The sequence below is a fragment of the Lolium rigidum genome, chromosome 7 (genome assembly GCF_022539505.1).
Source record: "Lolium rigidum isolate FL_2022 chromosome 7, APGP_CSIRO_Lrig_0.1, whole genome shotgun sequence".
NCBI lineage: Eukaryota > Viridiplantae > Streptophyta > Magnoliopsida > Poales > Poaceae > Lolium > Lolium rigidum.
In genome coordinates, this window is record NC_061514.1 from 324,635,302 (window position 1) to 324,650,425 (window position 15,124).

General features: G+C 48.7%; 2 protein-coding genes across 2 annotated transcripts; one reads left to right on the top strand and one right to left on the bottom strand.

Moving 5' to 3' along the window:
* Positions 1–5,781: 5,781 nt before the first annotated feature.
* Positions 5,782–8,459, top strand: LOC124673334 (cytochrome P450 81Q32-like). Its single transcript, XM_047209431.1, has 2 exons — positions 5,782–6,827; positions 7,710–8,459. The coding sequence occupies exons 1-2, from the start codon at positions 5,883–5,885 to the stop codon at positions 8,322–8,324; spliced, it is 1,560 nt and encodes a 519-aa protein (XP_047065387.1). The 5' UTR covers positions 5,782–5,882; the 3' UTR covers positions 8,325–8,459.
* A 3,698-nt stretch (positions 8,460–12,157) lies between these two features.
* Positions 12,158–14,346, bottom strand: LOC124677040. The gene is made up of 2 exons (XM_047213040.1): positions 13,110–14,346; positions 12,158–12,567 (listed from the first exon to the last, which is right to left on the bottom strand). The coding sequence occupies exon 1, from the start codon at positions 14,344–14,346 to the stop codon at positions 13,114–13,116; it is 1,233 nt and encodes a 410-aa protein (XP_047068996.1). The 3' UTR covers positions 12,158–12,567; positions 13,110–13,113.
* Between the last annotated feature and the right edge of the window lie 778 nt (positions 14,347–15,124).

Genomic DNA, 15,124 nt, shown 5'->3' on the forward strand with positions numbered 1-15,124 from the left:
CCTAGAAGCCCAGCATGGGAGGAGCAGGGTGACCCCCACGGGAGCCCTCTGATGGCGAGCCGAGCGGTAGAGGACTGCATACGGAGGAGACGGAGAAGAAGTGAATATAAATTTTTAATTTGGAGCCCTAATTTAAAAGGTTTTGTACATGTAAGGTAGTTTATCTTCATCGAGGGGTAACTCTCACCGAGGATAATCTTGTAAAACCTAATTGGTAGGAAAGTAAAAAACGTGTGTCTTCTGTCATCATTATGAGACTATCAAACACTTATTCTTTCAGTGGAAATTTGCAACAGCTATATGGCCATCCATCCAAATAGGTTCTACCTTATATCCACCTCGTAATGTTATGAATATATTTGGCAAGTGGCTCAATGGTGTGTATCCTAGGTTCAATCTACTTATTAGGGTGGGAGCGATTACCATTATTTCGTCGCCATGTCTTTGCAGAAATGACAACTTTCTTAATAATAAAAATGTTTCTCTTATGCAGGTCATTTACCGGTGCACATGTAGCTATGTTCCATTTATGGTCACCACTTCAGCGCGTGGAGCATCACGGTCTCTTTATCGAGGTGTCTACATGATTGGAGAATATGGTGCTAGATATATTTTTTCAACATGGATGGCAGCGTGATTTTTAGATCGGCCCTCCTTTGCCGTAGTTTCTTTTCAGTTTATTTCGGTGTGTTGAGTATAAATATATTGCATAGGCTCTTTCCATCAGTTCGGACTTTTGAAAAATCTAGCTAGTGCAACAATTTTATACGATGCACTTCAAAAGAACCACGGACGTTTTGTTTAAAACTGGTGGATTGGTACGGCTTTGTGCATTCTAGCTATGCAGAGACCGAGTGTAACCGTTTTTTATCAAGTAATAAAGCCATTATCGAAAAAACGTGTAAGGTAGTTTTTGCAAAACTATATTTCTGCCACCCCCGCGACTTTTAAATGGAATTAAAGGGAGTTTTGTTTTCTTCGCGATGACGCAAACTCGTCTGCACTCAATTTAGGTCCTGCATCAATCGAGGATATACGCCAGAACGAATTGTTAATTCACCTCAAATTTCCGAAGCGTGGGAAGACTGAGGTGCAGGTAGAGGTAGGGCTAAAAAAGCTTTAGAAAAAAGGTGTGACTATTTCTCGAAAACAGATACAATTAAATCTCAGTTGCAACTATCTCAGTTGCAATATGAGTTGCAACTGATGACTAGCATAAATCATAAAGAGAATTTAATGGTCTGAATAATTTTTTTAGTTGCAACTTCACTTGCGGCGATTTACACAAAAATAACCCAAAAGTGGAAGAAAAGCACAGACTGACCCTCCGGCGAAACTATTTCACCAATCTAACCCTTTTGTGTGGCGCCCCTCCCACGGGCGCCACACATGCCCATGTGGCTCCCCTCCTGCCGGCGCCACACACCCAGCCGACGTGGCGCCATCGACGCTGAGCTGGTGCGCCCATCCGACGTGGCAGCATGTGTGGCGCCCCTCCCAACGGCGCCACACATGCACTTGTAATCCCCCCAAAACATATTGTGAGACAATTCCTCTGGGACTTAGCCGTTTTGCGAGGCTCGATGTGTGGCGCCGACGCCACGGGCGCCACACTAGCCTGTGTGGCGCCGATGCCACGGGCGCCACACATAGAGGCTCGCGAAAACGGCTAAGGACTTATCGTCCGGAGCCCCTGGATGTTTTCGACCCAATAGTTCATATAAGTTGGCATGTGTGGCGCCGATGCCACGGGCGCCACACTAGCACTTGTGGCGCCGGTGGGAAGGGCGCCACACATGGACTTGTGTTGAAAACATGAAAAATCCTACCAAACTCCAACGAGTTACGAGTACAACATTGGACACAACAAGTAGCAATTTCATGACATACACATATAACACTTCATAGGTCACATTGTAGCACGTAGATTCAAACAACAAGTAGCATTACGGACCATGGTTCGAAATGACATAGGGTTCACAAATCGATACTTATGAATATAGAGTTCACAACAACACGTAGCACATCCTAGTAGCGTCCTCGACGTGCCGTCCTCGTGGGCTGCTTCCGGACGGCCATCCTCTTCGTCCGCTGCCTTGGCTGCTCCTGCTGCTGCTCCTGCTGCTGCTGCTGCTCCTGCTGCTGCTCCTGCTCCTCCTCCTCCTCCTCCTCCTCCTCCTCCTCCTCGTCTGAAGAGAACGGCTCGTCGTTCCTCATCCTCGACATAGCTGATCTCCGCGGCGGCCCGTCATCCTCCTCAGTGACAACCTTCTTTCCTCGGTTGACATAATCTTCCGGAGTGTACCGGTTTGGAGCCTTGCCCCTTGGCTTCAACGCGGTAAGCTGACCGTTGCTTGGAGGTACGCTTCGGAAGTACGCCTTGACTCAGAATTAGGTCGTCCTCAGGAGGAATCTTCACAAACATGAACACATGAGATTACAAAAGTTGAAATTAGTAAGAACATGTTTCACAGCAACAAAATAGTCCATACATGTTCTTCAGAAGAGGAGGATTTAGGGATTTCGCCTTCGCGGCAACCTAGCAAGTTCGCTAACCGCCGCATCTTTCGTGCAGTGTTCTGCGTCATGGAACTCATGGTTACAAAGCCACCAGAACATAATAGTGTACATTCAAAGTTGGTGATCATACCTTAATGAAATTCCGCAACGGTCCAGACGGGCTTTTCATCTCTGTGGCTCTGGTCCCACATAGTCTCGCACTCCTCAGCGGTTTTTTGGATCTCCTCCCGCTGTGACAAACATAGCATACACAATTTAAGCGAGCACATGACAATCTAGATGATGTACTAGTTAGTGAGAGAATCCATTACCACGAAGTTCAGCTCGGAAGCAATAGAAGTCGATATCCCTCTGCGAGCAAAAGTGTCGTGCTGGCTTTGCCCAACCTCATCGAACTCGGATGGGGTCGTCCAAGATCTCTTCACGATACGCGCGCTTCACTAACTCGATACGCGTGTTCGATGGAACCACTCGAGGTAGTTGTTGAAAGCGGTGAAGTCGTGAGGCACAATCTGCTCGGGGCCGGCATTCCGTGCCGCTTCCAAGCGGTGTTGGAACGGCTGCGATGTGGCCGCTATGATGGACTGGCCAATTTGTGATCTTCCTCTGCCGCTGCCTATCAAGCCTGCAAGAATCAACAAGTTAGTTTGTACCTCTTCTATCAAGAATCTTCCATCGCATGATTCCGAAGTTTACCTGTGAAGCGCCTTGTCCGTGTCTTGCCACATTGGTGGGCACTCCGATACAGCCCAAAGCTGTCTCATCACTCTTTGCGGCTGGTGGTGTTCAACAAGCCACATGCATATGAGTGGGCAGCGCATACGCCGAACCGCGCCTCCTCCGGTGCACTTGGGGTTTAGGTCAGCCATCGCCGCGCCAATACGGTAGTAGCTACCATATGGCTGCCATTCCACCTGCGAGCATACAATTATTTAGTAGATGCCGGTAGAATCAATCAAAACTAGGATTGCAACTCCGCGGTGATCGGTTACCTGCTCGGCGGTAAGAGTGTCCAACTCCGCGGTGTACTTGCATGTACATGACCATTGGATCGCTCGTCATCTCCGAGACATTGTCCCAAAGGTATGCCCAAGTGGGCTCCCGATCGGGAAAGTGAGGGAAATGAGGCCATGGCGTCTCGTTGAGTACCACCGGGACGCCCAAGCGATAGGCGGTCCCGGCTCCATACGGAAAGTAGGAGCATGCATCCACCAATACCGCCGCTCCCGGTCTTGCTCCCGGTCCTGCGACAAGCTTCGTCCAACTGCGTACATAAGATATTTGGTTACTACTTTGTGTAGCGCACTACTATAGGAAAACGAGTACATAGAACAAATCATCACCTGCCGGTAGAGGTAGGCAAGTGCCGCTGTTCCCCAACTCCACCGGTCGTCCAACACCGTAAGCGCCTTCGAGCCAACACCAATGGGCCAGCTTACCCCCACTGTCGGGAAAGAGAGTCCTGGAAATCATGTACCATAAGTACACGCGGGCGTACGTCCTCCGAGTGTCCTCGTCGGCCTCTATGGGGCATTCTGCAAAGTTAGTTCCGATCCAAGAGAAAGACGCGCCGGCGGGAACTCTCTCCTTTGGATTTGCCTGGCGCCGGAGGAGCCCCGCCAATAAGGTCCTCCATCCGTCCGCGCCACCCATCGAAGGCTGTGTTCATACACGGTGGCTCGCCCCGAATAGGTAGTGCAAGGATCATGGAAACATCCTGCAGAGTAGGGGCCATCTCGCCGGCCCTCAAGTGGAAGGTGTGAGTCTCCGGCCTCCACCGGTCGACAAGGGCGGTGAGTGCCGAGGGGTTCATGTGTGGCCCCCACGGCTTACAAGGGATATGAACGGCATAAGACCGGTAGGCCGGATGAACTCCGTGTACCTCTCGTCATAAGGTATATCCGGTGTGCCATGGTAACGAATCTTCAAAGGGTGAAGATCCGTTCCCCTCTCCGTCATATGAACAGCCCGGTGCTCCCTGTCGTACTCTTCATCCAGAAGCCATACCATCCTACATGTTTACACAACCATGTTATGAGTCATTCCACTAACAAAAATGAGCAACACATACATGAGAATATCCAAATACATGAGAGTTCATATCCAAATACATCACACATATGAATTTCGTAAGACATACCATTCCTAGGCACATAATAGACATATGTTAGACAATAGAATAGGCATTTGCTAAGCTCCAATTTTGCCTTTCACCACATACATACATATGTAAGACAATATATCTAACTTTCGAATCACCCATACATACACACATTTGAGTGCAACAAGTTTGAATAGGCATTTGCTAGGCATATGTAACAAATTTGAATGCATCAATGGTTCATATCCAAATCCACCAACATAAATTTCCATATCTAGGGTTCATACCCAAATCTACCAAATCCACCAATACTAGTGGATGAATCGGAGGGAATCGAAGGGGAATACCTTGAGGAATGGAGGAGGAAGGAGTTGGCCGGACGGATCCGACGATTTCTTGCTCGATTTGGTGGGGGGGGGGCGAAGGGGAGGCGGGCGGCGGCGGCGGTTCCGTGGGAGGAGAGAAGAAAGAAGAGAAGAAGCTGGGTCGGGTCGGGCTGGGGCGGGCGCGGGCGCCACACTTAAGTGGATGTGTGGCGCCGTGGCATCGGCGCCACACATGCTAGTGTGGCGCCCGTGGCATCGGCGCCACACATAGAGCCTCGCAAAAACGGCTAAGTCCCAGACGTCCGGAGCCCCTGGATGTTTTCGACCGAGAACTTGATATAAGTTGGCATGTGTGGCGCCGATGGGAGGGCGCCACACATGCTGCCACGTCGGATGGGCGCACCGGCTCGGTGTCGATGGCGCCACGTCGGCTGGGTGTGTGGCGCCGGCGAGGAGGAGCCACATGGGCATGTGTGGCGCCCGTGGGAGGGGCGCCACACAAAAGGGTTAGATTGGTGAAATAGTTTCGCCGGAGGGTTAGTCTGTGCTTTTCTTCCACTTTTGGGTTATTTTTGTGTAAATCGCCTTCACTTGCAATTGGAAAATCTCGGTTGCAACCCAACTTGCAACTCGAATGCACGAATCACGATGCAATCAAACGGTGTAGAAATTAACTGAGCAAGAATTAGTTAAGAATTAGCAAATCCAAAAAAAAAACAGTCAAATCGCACCAACCGAATCAGGTTGTGTGAAGCGAATCCGATTATAAACTCATCTAATGCCTCCATCAGCTCATCCGATCCACGAGCACGCCACTTCGCTCGCCTTGTTTAATCACTCCAATCCACAGATCGTGGTCGCTGACTGCTGATGAGCTTAGACAAAGCTACAGCCAGCCCACGAGAGGCAACCTGAGCTCCAAGATCCATCTATCCATGGCGGACACCGCGACGCTCTCCTTCCTACTCCTCTCGCTCGCCGCGCCTCTCTTGCTCCTCGCCATCCTCCTCCTCGGGAGCCGCCGGAACAAGAAGCGCCTGCGGCTGCCGCCGAGCCCGCCGTCCCTGCCCGTCATCGGCCACCTGCACCTCTTCAAGAAGCCCCTCCACCGCGCGCTGGCCTCCCTCGCGGCGGCGCACGGGCCCGTGCTCCTCCTCCGGTTCGGCTCCCGCCGCGTGCTCCACGTCGCCGACCCCGCCGCCGCCGAGGAGTGCCTCGGCACGCACGACGTCCTCTTCGCCAACCGCCCGCGCCTCCCCTCCGCGCGCCACCTCTCCAACGGCTACACCACGCTCGGCTCCTCCAGCTACGGCCCCAACTGGCGCAACCTCCGCCGCATCGCCACCGTCGAGGTGCTCTCCGCGCACAGCGTCCTCCGCTCGGCACCCGCGCGCGCCGCCGAGGTCCGGGACACCGCGCGGCGGCTCGTCCTCGACGCCCACGAGGCCTCGGACTCGCGGCCCGCGCGCGCCGACGTGAAGGCGCGCGCGTTCGAGCTGGCGCTGAACGTCGCGGCGCGGATGATCGCCGGGAAGCGGTACTACGGCGGCGGCGAGGAGTCCGAGTCCGAGGAGGCGGCCAGGTTCCGGGAGATGGTGCGCGAGTACTTCGCCATGCACGGGGCGTCCAACCTGCAGGACTTTTTGCCGGTGCTCGGCATGGTGGACTTCGGCGGCGCCAAGCGCCGGGCGGTTAGGCTCTCCAGGACGCGCAACGAGTGGGCGCAGCGGCTCATCGACGAGCACCGCGCCGCCGCCGCCGATGACGACGAGGGGAGGAGGAGCAGCCGTGGTGGCAGGACGATGGTCGGCGACCTGCTGGACATGCAGGCGGCCGACCCGGAGGCCTACAGCGACAAGGTCATCAGAGCGCTCTGCCTGGTGAGCAACTTGCTTCCTCTCTCTCGTTCTGATTCGCAAATTGCAAGAGCTAGACACTGCATTAGCATCTGCTCATGGATTTATTCAGTAGCAGATCCTATACAAATTACAAAGTACTTAAGCTGCATTTGGTCAACCTGTAAAGGATTAACATAGGGATCTTAAATCACGTCCTTGTCATCGATATGGCCACCGATCTTCCTCTCCACATCTTCAGCAATCGCGAAATGGAAACATTTTTCAGCAGTCGCTGGAACCCAAATTTTCTTTATGCCACCTAAAAGCGACAGCTTTCACAATCAATATTCATTGTCACGTTTTATCTATACATTATTATACTCCTCTCCACATCGTCAGCGACCAAGAAATGGAAACGGTTTCAGCCGTCGCTCGAACCCGAATTTTCTTTCTGCTGTCGAAAAGCGACAGCTTTCACAATCAATATTCTTTGGCACGTTTTATCTATAGTGTATCTGATTTTTTTTATTGATTAATCCTCCTTGCCATTTCAAGAGTAAGCGGACTGGGAAATCCTCCTTGATATAACTGACTCTGCAAAATGTGCATGTAGCCCCCGTGACTTTTTTGGGGTAGCTAATTACAATATGTACCTTGATGCACTAGATTATTATGTAGCCCATGTGTTTGCTAGTGATTAATTCCTGTAATACACATGTACACTGAGCAACGTACCAGTCTACCAGATCATCCGTTGCAACTTCGAAATTTGCCTCTGTCATCATGATTATTGTTACACTCTGAACTAAACATCAAATGCAACAATGTATTTTCTCCAGCTTCTCTGAGCACATAAGTAACATCGCTCCGATTGATCTTAACCATCAACACATCAATAGCTCATGTCAATCTTTGCTGAAACAGAGCATCCTGCAAACAGGAACGGACACCTCATCGAGCGCCATTGAATGGGGCATGGCGGAGCTGATAAACCACCCGGCAGCAATGGCCAAGGCTAGGGCGGAGCTTGACAAGGTCGTCGGCACAGGGCGCCTCCTGGAGGAAGCTGACCTGCCAAGCCTCCCTTACCTCCAGTGCATCATTACGGAGATCCTGCGGCTGCACCCAATTGGCCCGCTCCTTGCGCCGCACGAGTCATCCGCTGACTGCACTGTCGCTGGTTACGACATCCCGGCTGGGACGATGCTTCTCGTCAATGTGCACATGATGCACAGGGACGCGGGCATTTGGGAGGAGCCGGAGAGGTTTATGCCGGAAAGGTTTGAAGGTGGAAAGGGCGAGGGAAAATGGATGCTACCATTCGGCATGGGGCGGAGGCGGTGCCCGGGCGAGGGGTTCGCCATGAAGGTCGTTGGCCTCACGCTGGGCACGTTGATGCAGTGCTTCGAGTGGAGCAGGGTCGGGGAGGAGGCAGTTGACATGTCTGAAGGGTCGGGGCTGACCATGCCCATGGCCGTGCCGTTGGAGGCGTTGTACTGGCCTCGTGCAGAGATGGCATCACTGCTAAGAACACTTTAGGAAAGGAAAAGGTGTATCATTACTTTGTTCTTCCAAAAAAATTACTGATAATAAAGCAATGTCAAGAACAGGAAAGCCAGGAAAATTACCTTTGATTTCAAATGTTTGTTCTGGATCACAGGCTGAACATGCAGACTGAATATTCCATCGAGATATATTTGTGTTGGAACCAAAACTTAGCCCCTATTGAAAGCTTCTAGTTACATGAGAACATAAGGTTGGGGCAGAAACAAAAAAACAGAAACATTAAATATACGCAGAGGCAAGAACCTCGAGCACAAGCAAAATAAGCTGGAGCTGATGCACAGCACAAGCACAAAAACATTATGAACATGAGAAATAAACTCATGTATGGCAGAAACAGGAGGACCTTGCCGAACACTGTGTGCATGTTTTCATACTAATGATGAACTTCATAAGCAACAGTCGTCATACTAGAAGATATCCACAAGCTGCTAGAGTATTTCCAGTACTTCAATGAAAAACCAACTGAAACCAATAAGAGGGATCTCAAGACTGCCCCAGGAACATGGTCCATCAGATCATGGATGTGTTTCAACAAGCATTAGATTCGACTGGACAAATATTGATAGCTGGGTTTCCGATCAAATTACTAATCTGTAATCCCTTAAACACATATACAAGACCTTCAGATGAAACGGTATTGGACAACATCAATCCTGAACCTTTTCTGTCCCCTTCTCCAAACTCCACTACTCGCAAAGCATCTTACCCGGCACAGCAAGATCTCCAAACTCCACTACATGAATGAAAGAGTATCTACTACGGAGGGAAGAGAGAAATAAATGGCATGAAAGCTGCACAGCAAAGGGTGCAGTACTGCTTCAATACCATATGATATTATAACAATTCGAATCAAACCACACAAGAAAGCAAAATCAAACCTGCTGAATTATTAATGGCTAAACAGAGCGCTAGTATCCAATAGAATGGGAATTGTTTAATGGGACGAGTTGCGCATATGGATCAAATGTACAACCAGCGACATACCACTAGAACAATCACAAAGATTTTGCACATGACGATCAATGGTTACCTTAAATTCTTCCTATCATATCAGGAGCTCTATTTCCAAAATTACTCAGATATGCAATTCTGGCACAAATCAAGAGTGTAAGCAACATTTTGGTAAGAACTAGGAAGTTGGTATGCTTTAAAAGATCACTTATCATTGACAGCTTCTTTTTCTCACACAATAGCAAGATAGAAGAACGTTCTTAGATTAAAAATAATAAGACACCAACCTGTCCAGTAGCAGTTTTCAAACAAATTATGCCAGCCTAATACTATATTCTTTGCTAAAGAAAGAATTAACTTGCGGATATCGACATACAAAGAAAGTAAATTTTCATTATAACTAACAAGAATATCAGCACTAGGAAAAACATCCCCGGGGAATGCGTATAAAAGATAAGAGTAAATAAACCAGGACAACATACTTGGCGTTTCACTTTAGGAGCTGCAACAGTTATTGATAGCTGGGTTTCCGATCAAATTACTAATCTGTAATCCCTTAAACACATATACAAGACCTTCAGATGAAACAGTATGGGACAACATCAATCCTGAACCTTTTTCTGTCCCCTTCTCCAAACTCCACTACTCGCAAAGCATCTTACCCGGCACAGCGAGATCTCCTCAGACTACCTACTACAAAAAGGCAGCATCCTCTTTCCACCTTAAAACCTCTGGCAAAAACTTAACATGCTAGTACCAGAAAAGATTCTCAGTTACTATGCATCGCACACACGTCCAGAAGAAGCGTACCTCGAGAAGTCGTAAGCCAGTAAACAGAGCAGCCCCGTCATGCTGGGCAAGGGCCATAGGATAGAAACAGTGAAACAGAGGGTTTCCAAGATGTACTAGAGCTCTGTTCTTCCAGTATGGTTCATGTCCCAGCGATCGTGTTTACTAGAGTTCTCTTGCTTCCGCCATTTTTACTGGATGGTAAGCTAGCAGTTTCCATGCCACAACTCAATGATGTCAAATTCCCATTTGTAGGATGCTGTGTAAGAGAAATATCAATCAAGTTAGGGTCAATTCTCAATAGGTTCATGAAGCTAGCAATCGAAGAATAACAGATTTAACGTTACTTGTTACCCCAAATAAATGATGCACACATGTTTGTAAAATGGAGAAGTGGTGCATGTATCAAGAATATGCTTGCATGTATCAAGAATATGCTCCCTTCGAGCCATAATAAGTGCAGGAGGTTTAGTTCAAATAGGTCCAATTTGAACTAAAGCCCCAACACCTATTTTGGATCTGAGGGAGTAGAAGGAATCAAGGGTAATGCCCTCGACAAAATAATGGGTAGTTGTCATGACCGCACTTATGGAGGCATTGGGCCGTGTCGCCTTGGCCCGTGTCACCTTGGGCCATGGGTCAGCCTTGCTTGGAGGAGGACGGGTGCAGAATATATACACAGGAGGAGCTACACGGGGAAGGCATCAAACAGAAACAGAGAAATGGAACTCCTCATCTATCTTCTTCTTCCTCTGGTCTAAATCCTCCTCTCCTTCAGGTCTGGTTGGTACCACAAGCAACCGCTGTATCGACCTCACGCCCCGATCCTCACCGGCGGCAACGGGGTGTGACAGTAGTCTATTCAATTTTGCATCTACTGTGCAAATATATACTATCTTGATAGAGACATTCCATTTCTACCAAACCATGTTAGCTGCAGCTCTTTTTTATGTTAGCAGCTGTTTAAATAATACTAATATAATGTACAGCATGCATGTTCAAGACTACATACATGATACATATTTCCAACTGGTGTACCAATGCATAGTTAACGCAGAAATGTTATGCTTCAAAGAACTCAAATGACGACTTCGGTAATTTGAAGTTATAAATTCAGCACAACTGCACAATACATAGTTAAAGTGTACGTCTTACGAAAATCAGGTCCATTTGTTCACTCTTTTCATGTGTCCTGTCTCCTCTAAACCCACCAAGATTTAAAGTTCAGTAGCACTATTTTAACTATGATTATGAAGTGATGAACATAATAAATGAAAAGATACAAACACTGAGTGTAAGGCCACATAATACTACCAAATAAAGCCTGTGATGTATTTCGCCTTTTTGTTTTCGTAACTTTGGACTCGTGAGACAACAAACGGCTGTGTGCATCCTGGTTATGCAGAGGCTGGATGTAATTGCTTCTTGAAGTAATAAAGCATCCTTTATCGGAAAAAAAATAAAGCCTGTGAAAGAGAAGAAAAGGAACAGATCAAGCTTACCACATCATACACTAAAGAGTAATAATGATGGGAAAAACAATTGTAGAACTTACAAACATAGAGCCAAAAACATTACCAGGATGTTCCACCCTCTTCTAAATTAGATTTTCCAGGATGCCCTGCATACACATGCATTTTCTGATGCCCCAGAACTGGAGTCACCATTCCTAAGAAAATGCACTCACATTCTGCAAATGCCATTTGGCAGACCTATGGATGAATGTCTAGAAGAAATAGACATGATTTCTCCAGCTGGAAGAAGTCGGATTACATCAGTGATGATTTTCTGCTGACAATATAATTACATGGCCTGACACAATACATGGGATATTCAAGATGGTGAAAATCCCATTCTTTGGGTATCTATTACAGCACACTTCTTCATGAGAGGAATAATATGTAGAAGCAACATTATGCATGGTGTTCCTGTCCGAGTTGAGTGCCCATGAATATTAAGTGAGCATAGGTTATATCTATCCCTCAACTAGAAATAGATGGCCTTATCTACTACTCCCTCCATATTGGTTGTAATAACATCTTATATTGGACCGAGGGAGTAGTTACTGCGGCTAACACCTCTGAAATTTCAGGCGAAAGTATACAGATTACAGCACTACCCTCTAAAGAAGAAGAATTTAAGGTGTATCAATTCAACAAAAGCACACATACAACATAGAACCTCCTCAAATCTAATAGCTGAAAGCAAAACTGCAAGTAACAACTAATGCATAGAGCTGAAATTTGCATGCATTAACACCTGACTGGACCCAGATTGCATGAAGCCATGAACAATGGACTCAATCAGTCTCTACTTGTGACCAAACTCCCGCAATATGGTCCAGATACATCAGTGCTGGTATGAAGAATAAAACATTGAATGATCCATCCAAATCCTCTTCTAAAGAGTGGCACGGTACTCATGTACCCATCTCCTGCAGTCCTGCTGCAAGGAGCAAGCGAATCCAGGAATCGGTCTACAGTATCAATAAGAGATCAGTATCAATAAGAGATCGATAAAACCTAGCAGCATGGAACCTGTAAACAACGTAAGGTTTAAGAACCTGAAAGCCTACAGAAATAAATTTGGAAGGCTTTTTGTACCTGGCATCAGCTACCATGGACATTACAATTCTAGAATGAAACTAAATGCTTGTTCTGGCTGTATTCAAACTAGATAAACTAAACCATGCAATGCTGAGAAGTGCCACACTAATGAGGGTGGAAACAATCTTGCTAGCAGCACCAATATTCGCAGCTTCAATGTCATACAAGATGATGAAAATGGCACATTTACATTTGCAACTGATAATTAGAATATCGAAGCATGCTCACAAATACTGAATTACTGTATCTAAGATCTAGAGCAGCCTATCATATTTCATGTGAGGAAGGATTTAAAAATATCAGGATAAACACGATCCTCCAGGAAACATGACCATATCATCAAACAAAAATATTACATCCTAACACCCAAAGCCGTAAGAATGACAAAAGCAAGCAGAGAGCACAGACTTACCACATCAGATGGTAGGAAGCGAGAGCGACGGGGCGAATCCAGTGTAAAGGTAGGCTTCGTTGACAGTAGCAGAACTAATCTCAGCGAACCTACCAACCTCCATAGTCCTGACGTCGAACCAAAAGTAGGTGACATTCTGCTCAACCGGGTCTCCCAAGTTCTCCTTCGGGTGATCCAGCTTTATGAACAAGCGCTGCTCAAACGCACCTATGATGCCCCGAAACCGGTCTCCCCATTCCTCCGGCAACGTGATCTTGTGCCGCAGCTGCCACCGGTCAGTGAAGGACATGAAGGTGTAGAAATACAGGACACATCTCTTATCGGCCCGGAAAAGATCCGAGACCACGACGGTGGTCCTGCCTTGCTCCGACTCCAGAGTGGTGATCTGGTTGCTGAACATCATGGTGCGGCCTAGCAGGACGGGCGAAATGTCGAGGATGGAGAACTCCATCCTGCGGGCGTCCAGCACGAGCCACCTCCGCGTGAGAGTGATCATCCAGTAGAAGCAGCCGTGCGCATGGTTGCGCTGTCCCAGGCGGACGCCCATGACCCTCCGCATGCTCAGAGCTTGGTGCACGGGAGGTGAGAGGGCGTGCCAGTGCTGAGACTCGGAGCAGAAGGAGAAGGCGACCAGCTTCCCCCGGCAGCACGCCATCCAGATGACGGCGAAGGGGAGCGGCGAGGTGTTGTTGTTGTCGGGGGTGCAGCGGGGGGCGGCGAGGAAGATCTCGTTGCTGCGGGAGTGCAGCCCCTCGTCCCCGCCGCGCTGCAGGTAGGGGTTCTCGACGGAGGCGGCGAGGTCGGCGGGGATGGGCGGGAGCAGGACGTAGCGGCGGGAGAGCGGGTCGCAGACGGAGATTTCGGTGAAGGCCGTGGAGCCGGCGGGCGCGGCGCGGTCGAGGAGGAAGCGGCCGTCGCGGTGGTCGCGGACGAGCCACGCGCGCGCGGGGGCCGGGAGGAAGGCGAAGGAGAAGTCGGCGGCGAGCGCGAGCGCGCGGGCGGCGGGGGACGTGGGGTTCGGCGGGAAGGCCGGGTAGAAGGCGGCGCCGTCGGGGAAGAAGACGCCGAGCGGGGGCGGCGCGTGGAGGGAGCGGAATTGGCGGAGGAACCGCGCGGAGGTGGCCACGCGGTGGAGCGAGGCGCAGGATGAGGAGGCGCGCGCGAGGTCCGCCGGCGACGGCACGCGGGCGAGGACCTCCGCGAGGAGGTCGTCGGTGAGGGCGAGCAGGGAGCCCATCGGCGGCGGATCTGCGGCGACCGTGCGGACAAGGAAACGCTGTTCAGAATGGTCGGTCGTGTTGCAGCCACGCTTCGAGGTCGGTCGGGTTAAGAAACTGCCAATTTTGCCGGTCCGGCCCATCTTGGTACTCTCGGCCCGAGATCAAGCCCAACTCTAGCCCAAACTAGGGCAGGTCTTTAAATTTGCTCAAAGTGGATTAGCGTACAGAGATACTTGAAAAAAGGCAGGGTTAGTGATCTTTGCTTTTACTTTAGCTATGTAAATATAGAAATTTGAGTTAGTTCATAGCAATTTCCTTGAAGCTTCTTTTGCATGTCAAGTAGAAACACAAGCTGGTACAAGAAGAGCAGCAGAAATCATTTCTCTCACTCTCTCTTCTCCTACCTATAATATTTATGCAAAAATTTAAAAATTACTCAAAGGCTTAGCATGATGGATGTTCTTGGACCCCCACAACAATTTCTACCAAACTCCGCCAGTTGGTCACACACAAAAGACTACAAAACATTAGAATTTCATATGAAAAACTTTACACTAGTGAAATAGAAATTCGGTAATTAGTACATTTGATAGACACGTGTGTATACATATGTACATCTAGAATTAATCACAGGACAAAATTATGGGAGTAACTAATTCTTACGCCCATGCAAAAGGTGAGTAGAGGAGTAGACATTTTTGGTGCTGAATTAATAAGAGGATAGGATACACGGTCTCTCAAGAATACATGTATATGATGACAGGTATAAAGTTGCGAATCTTAGGAGAGTTGCTT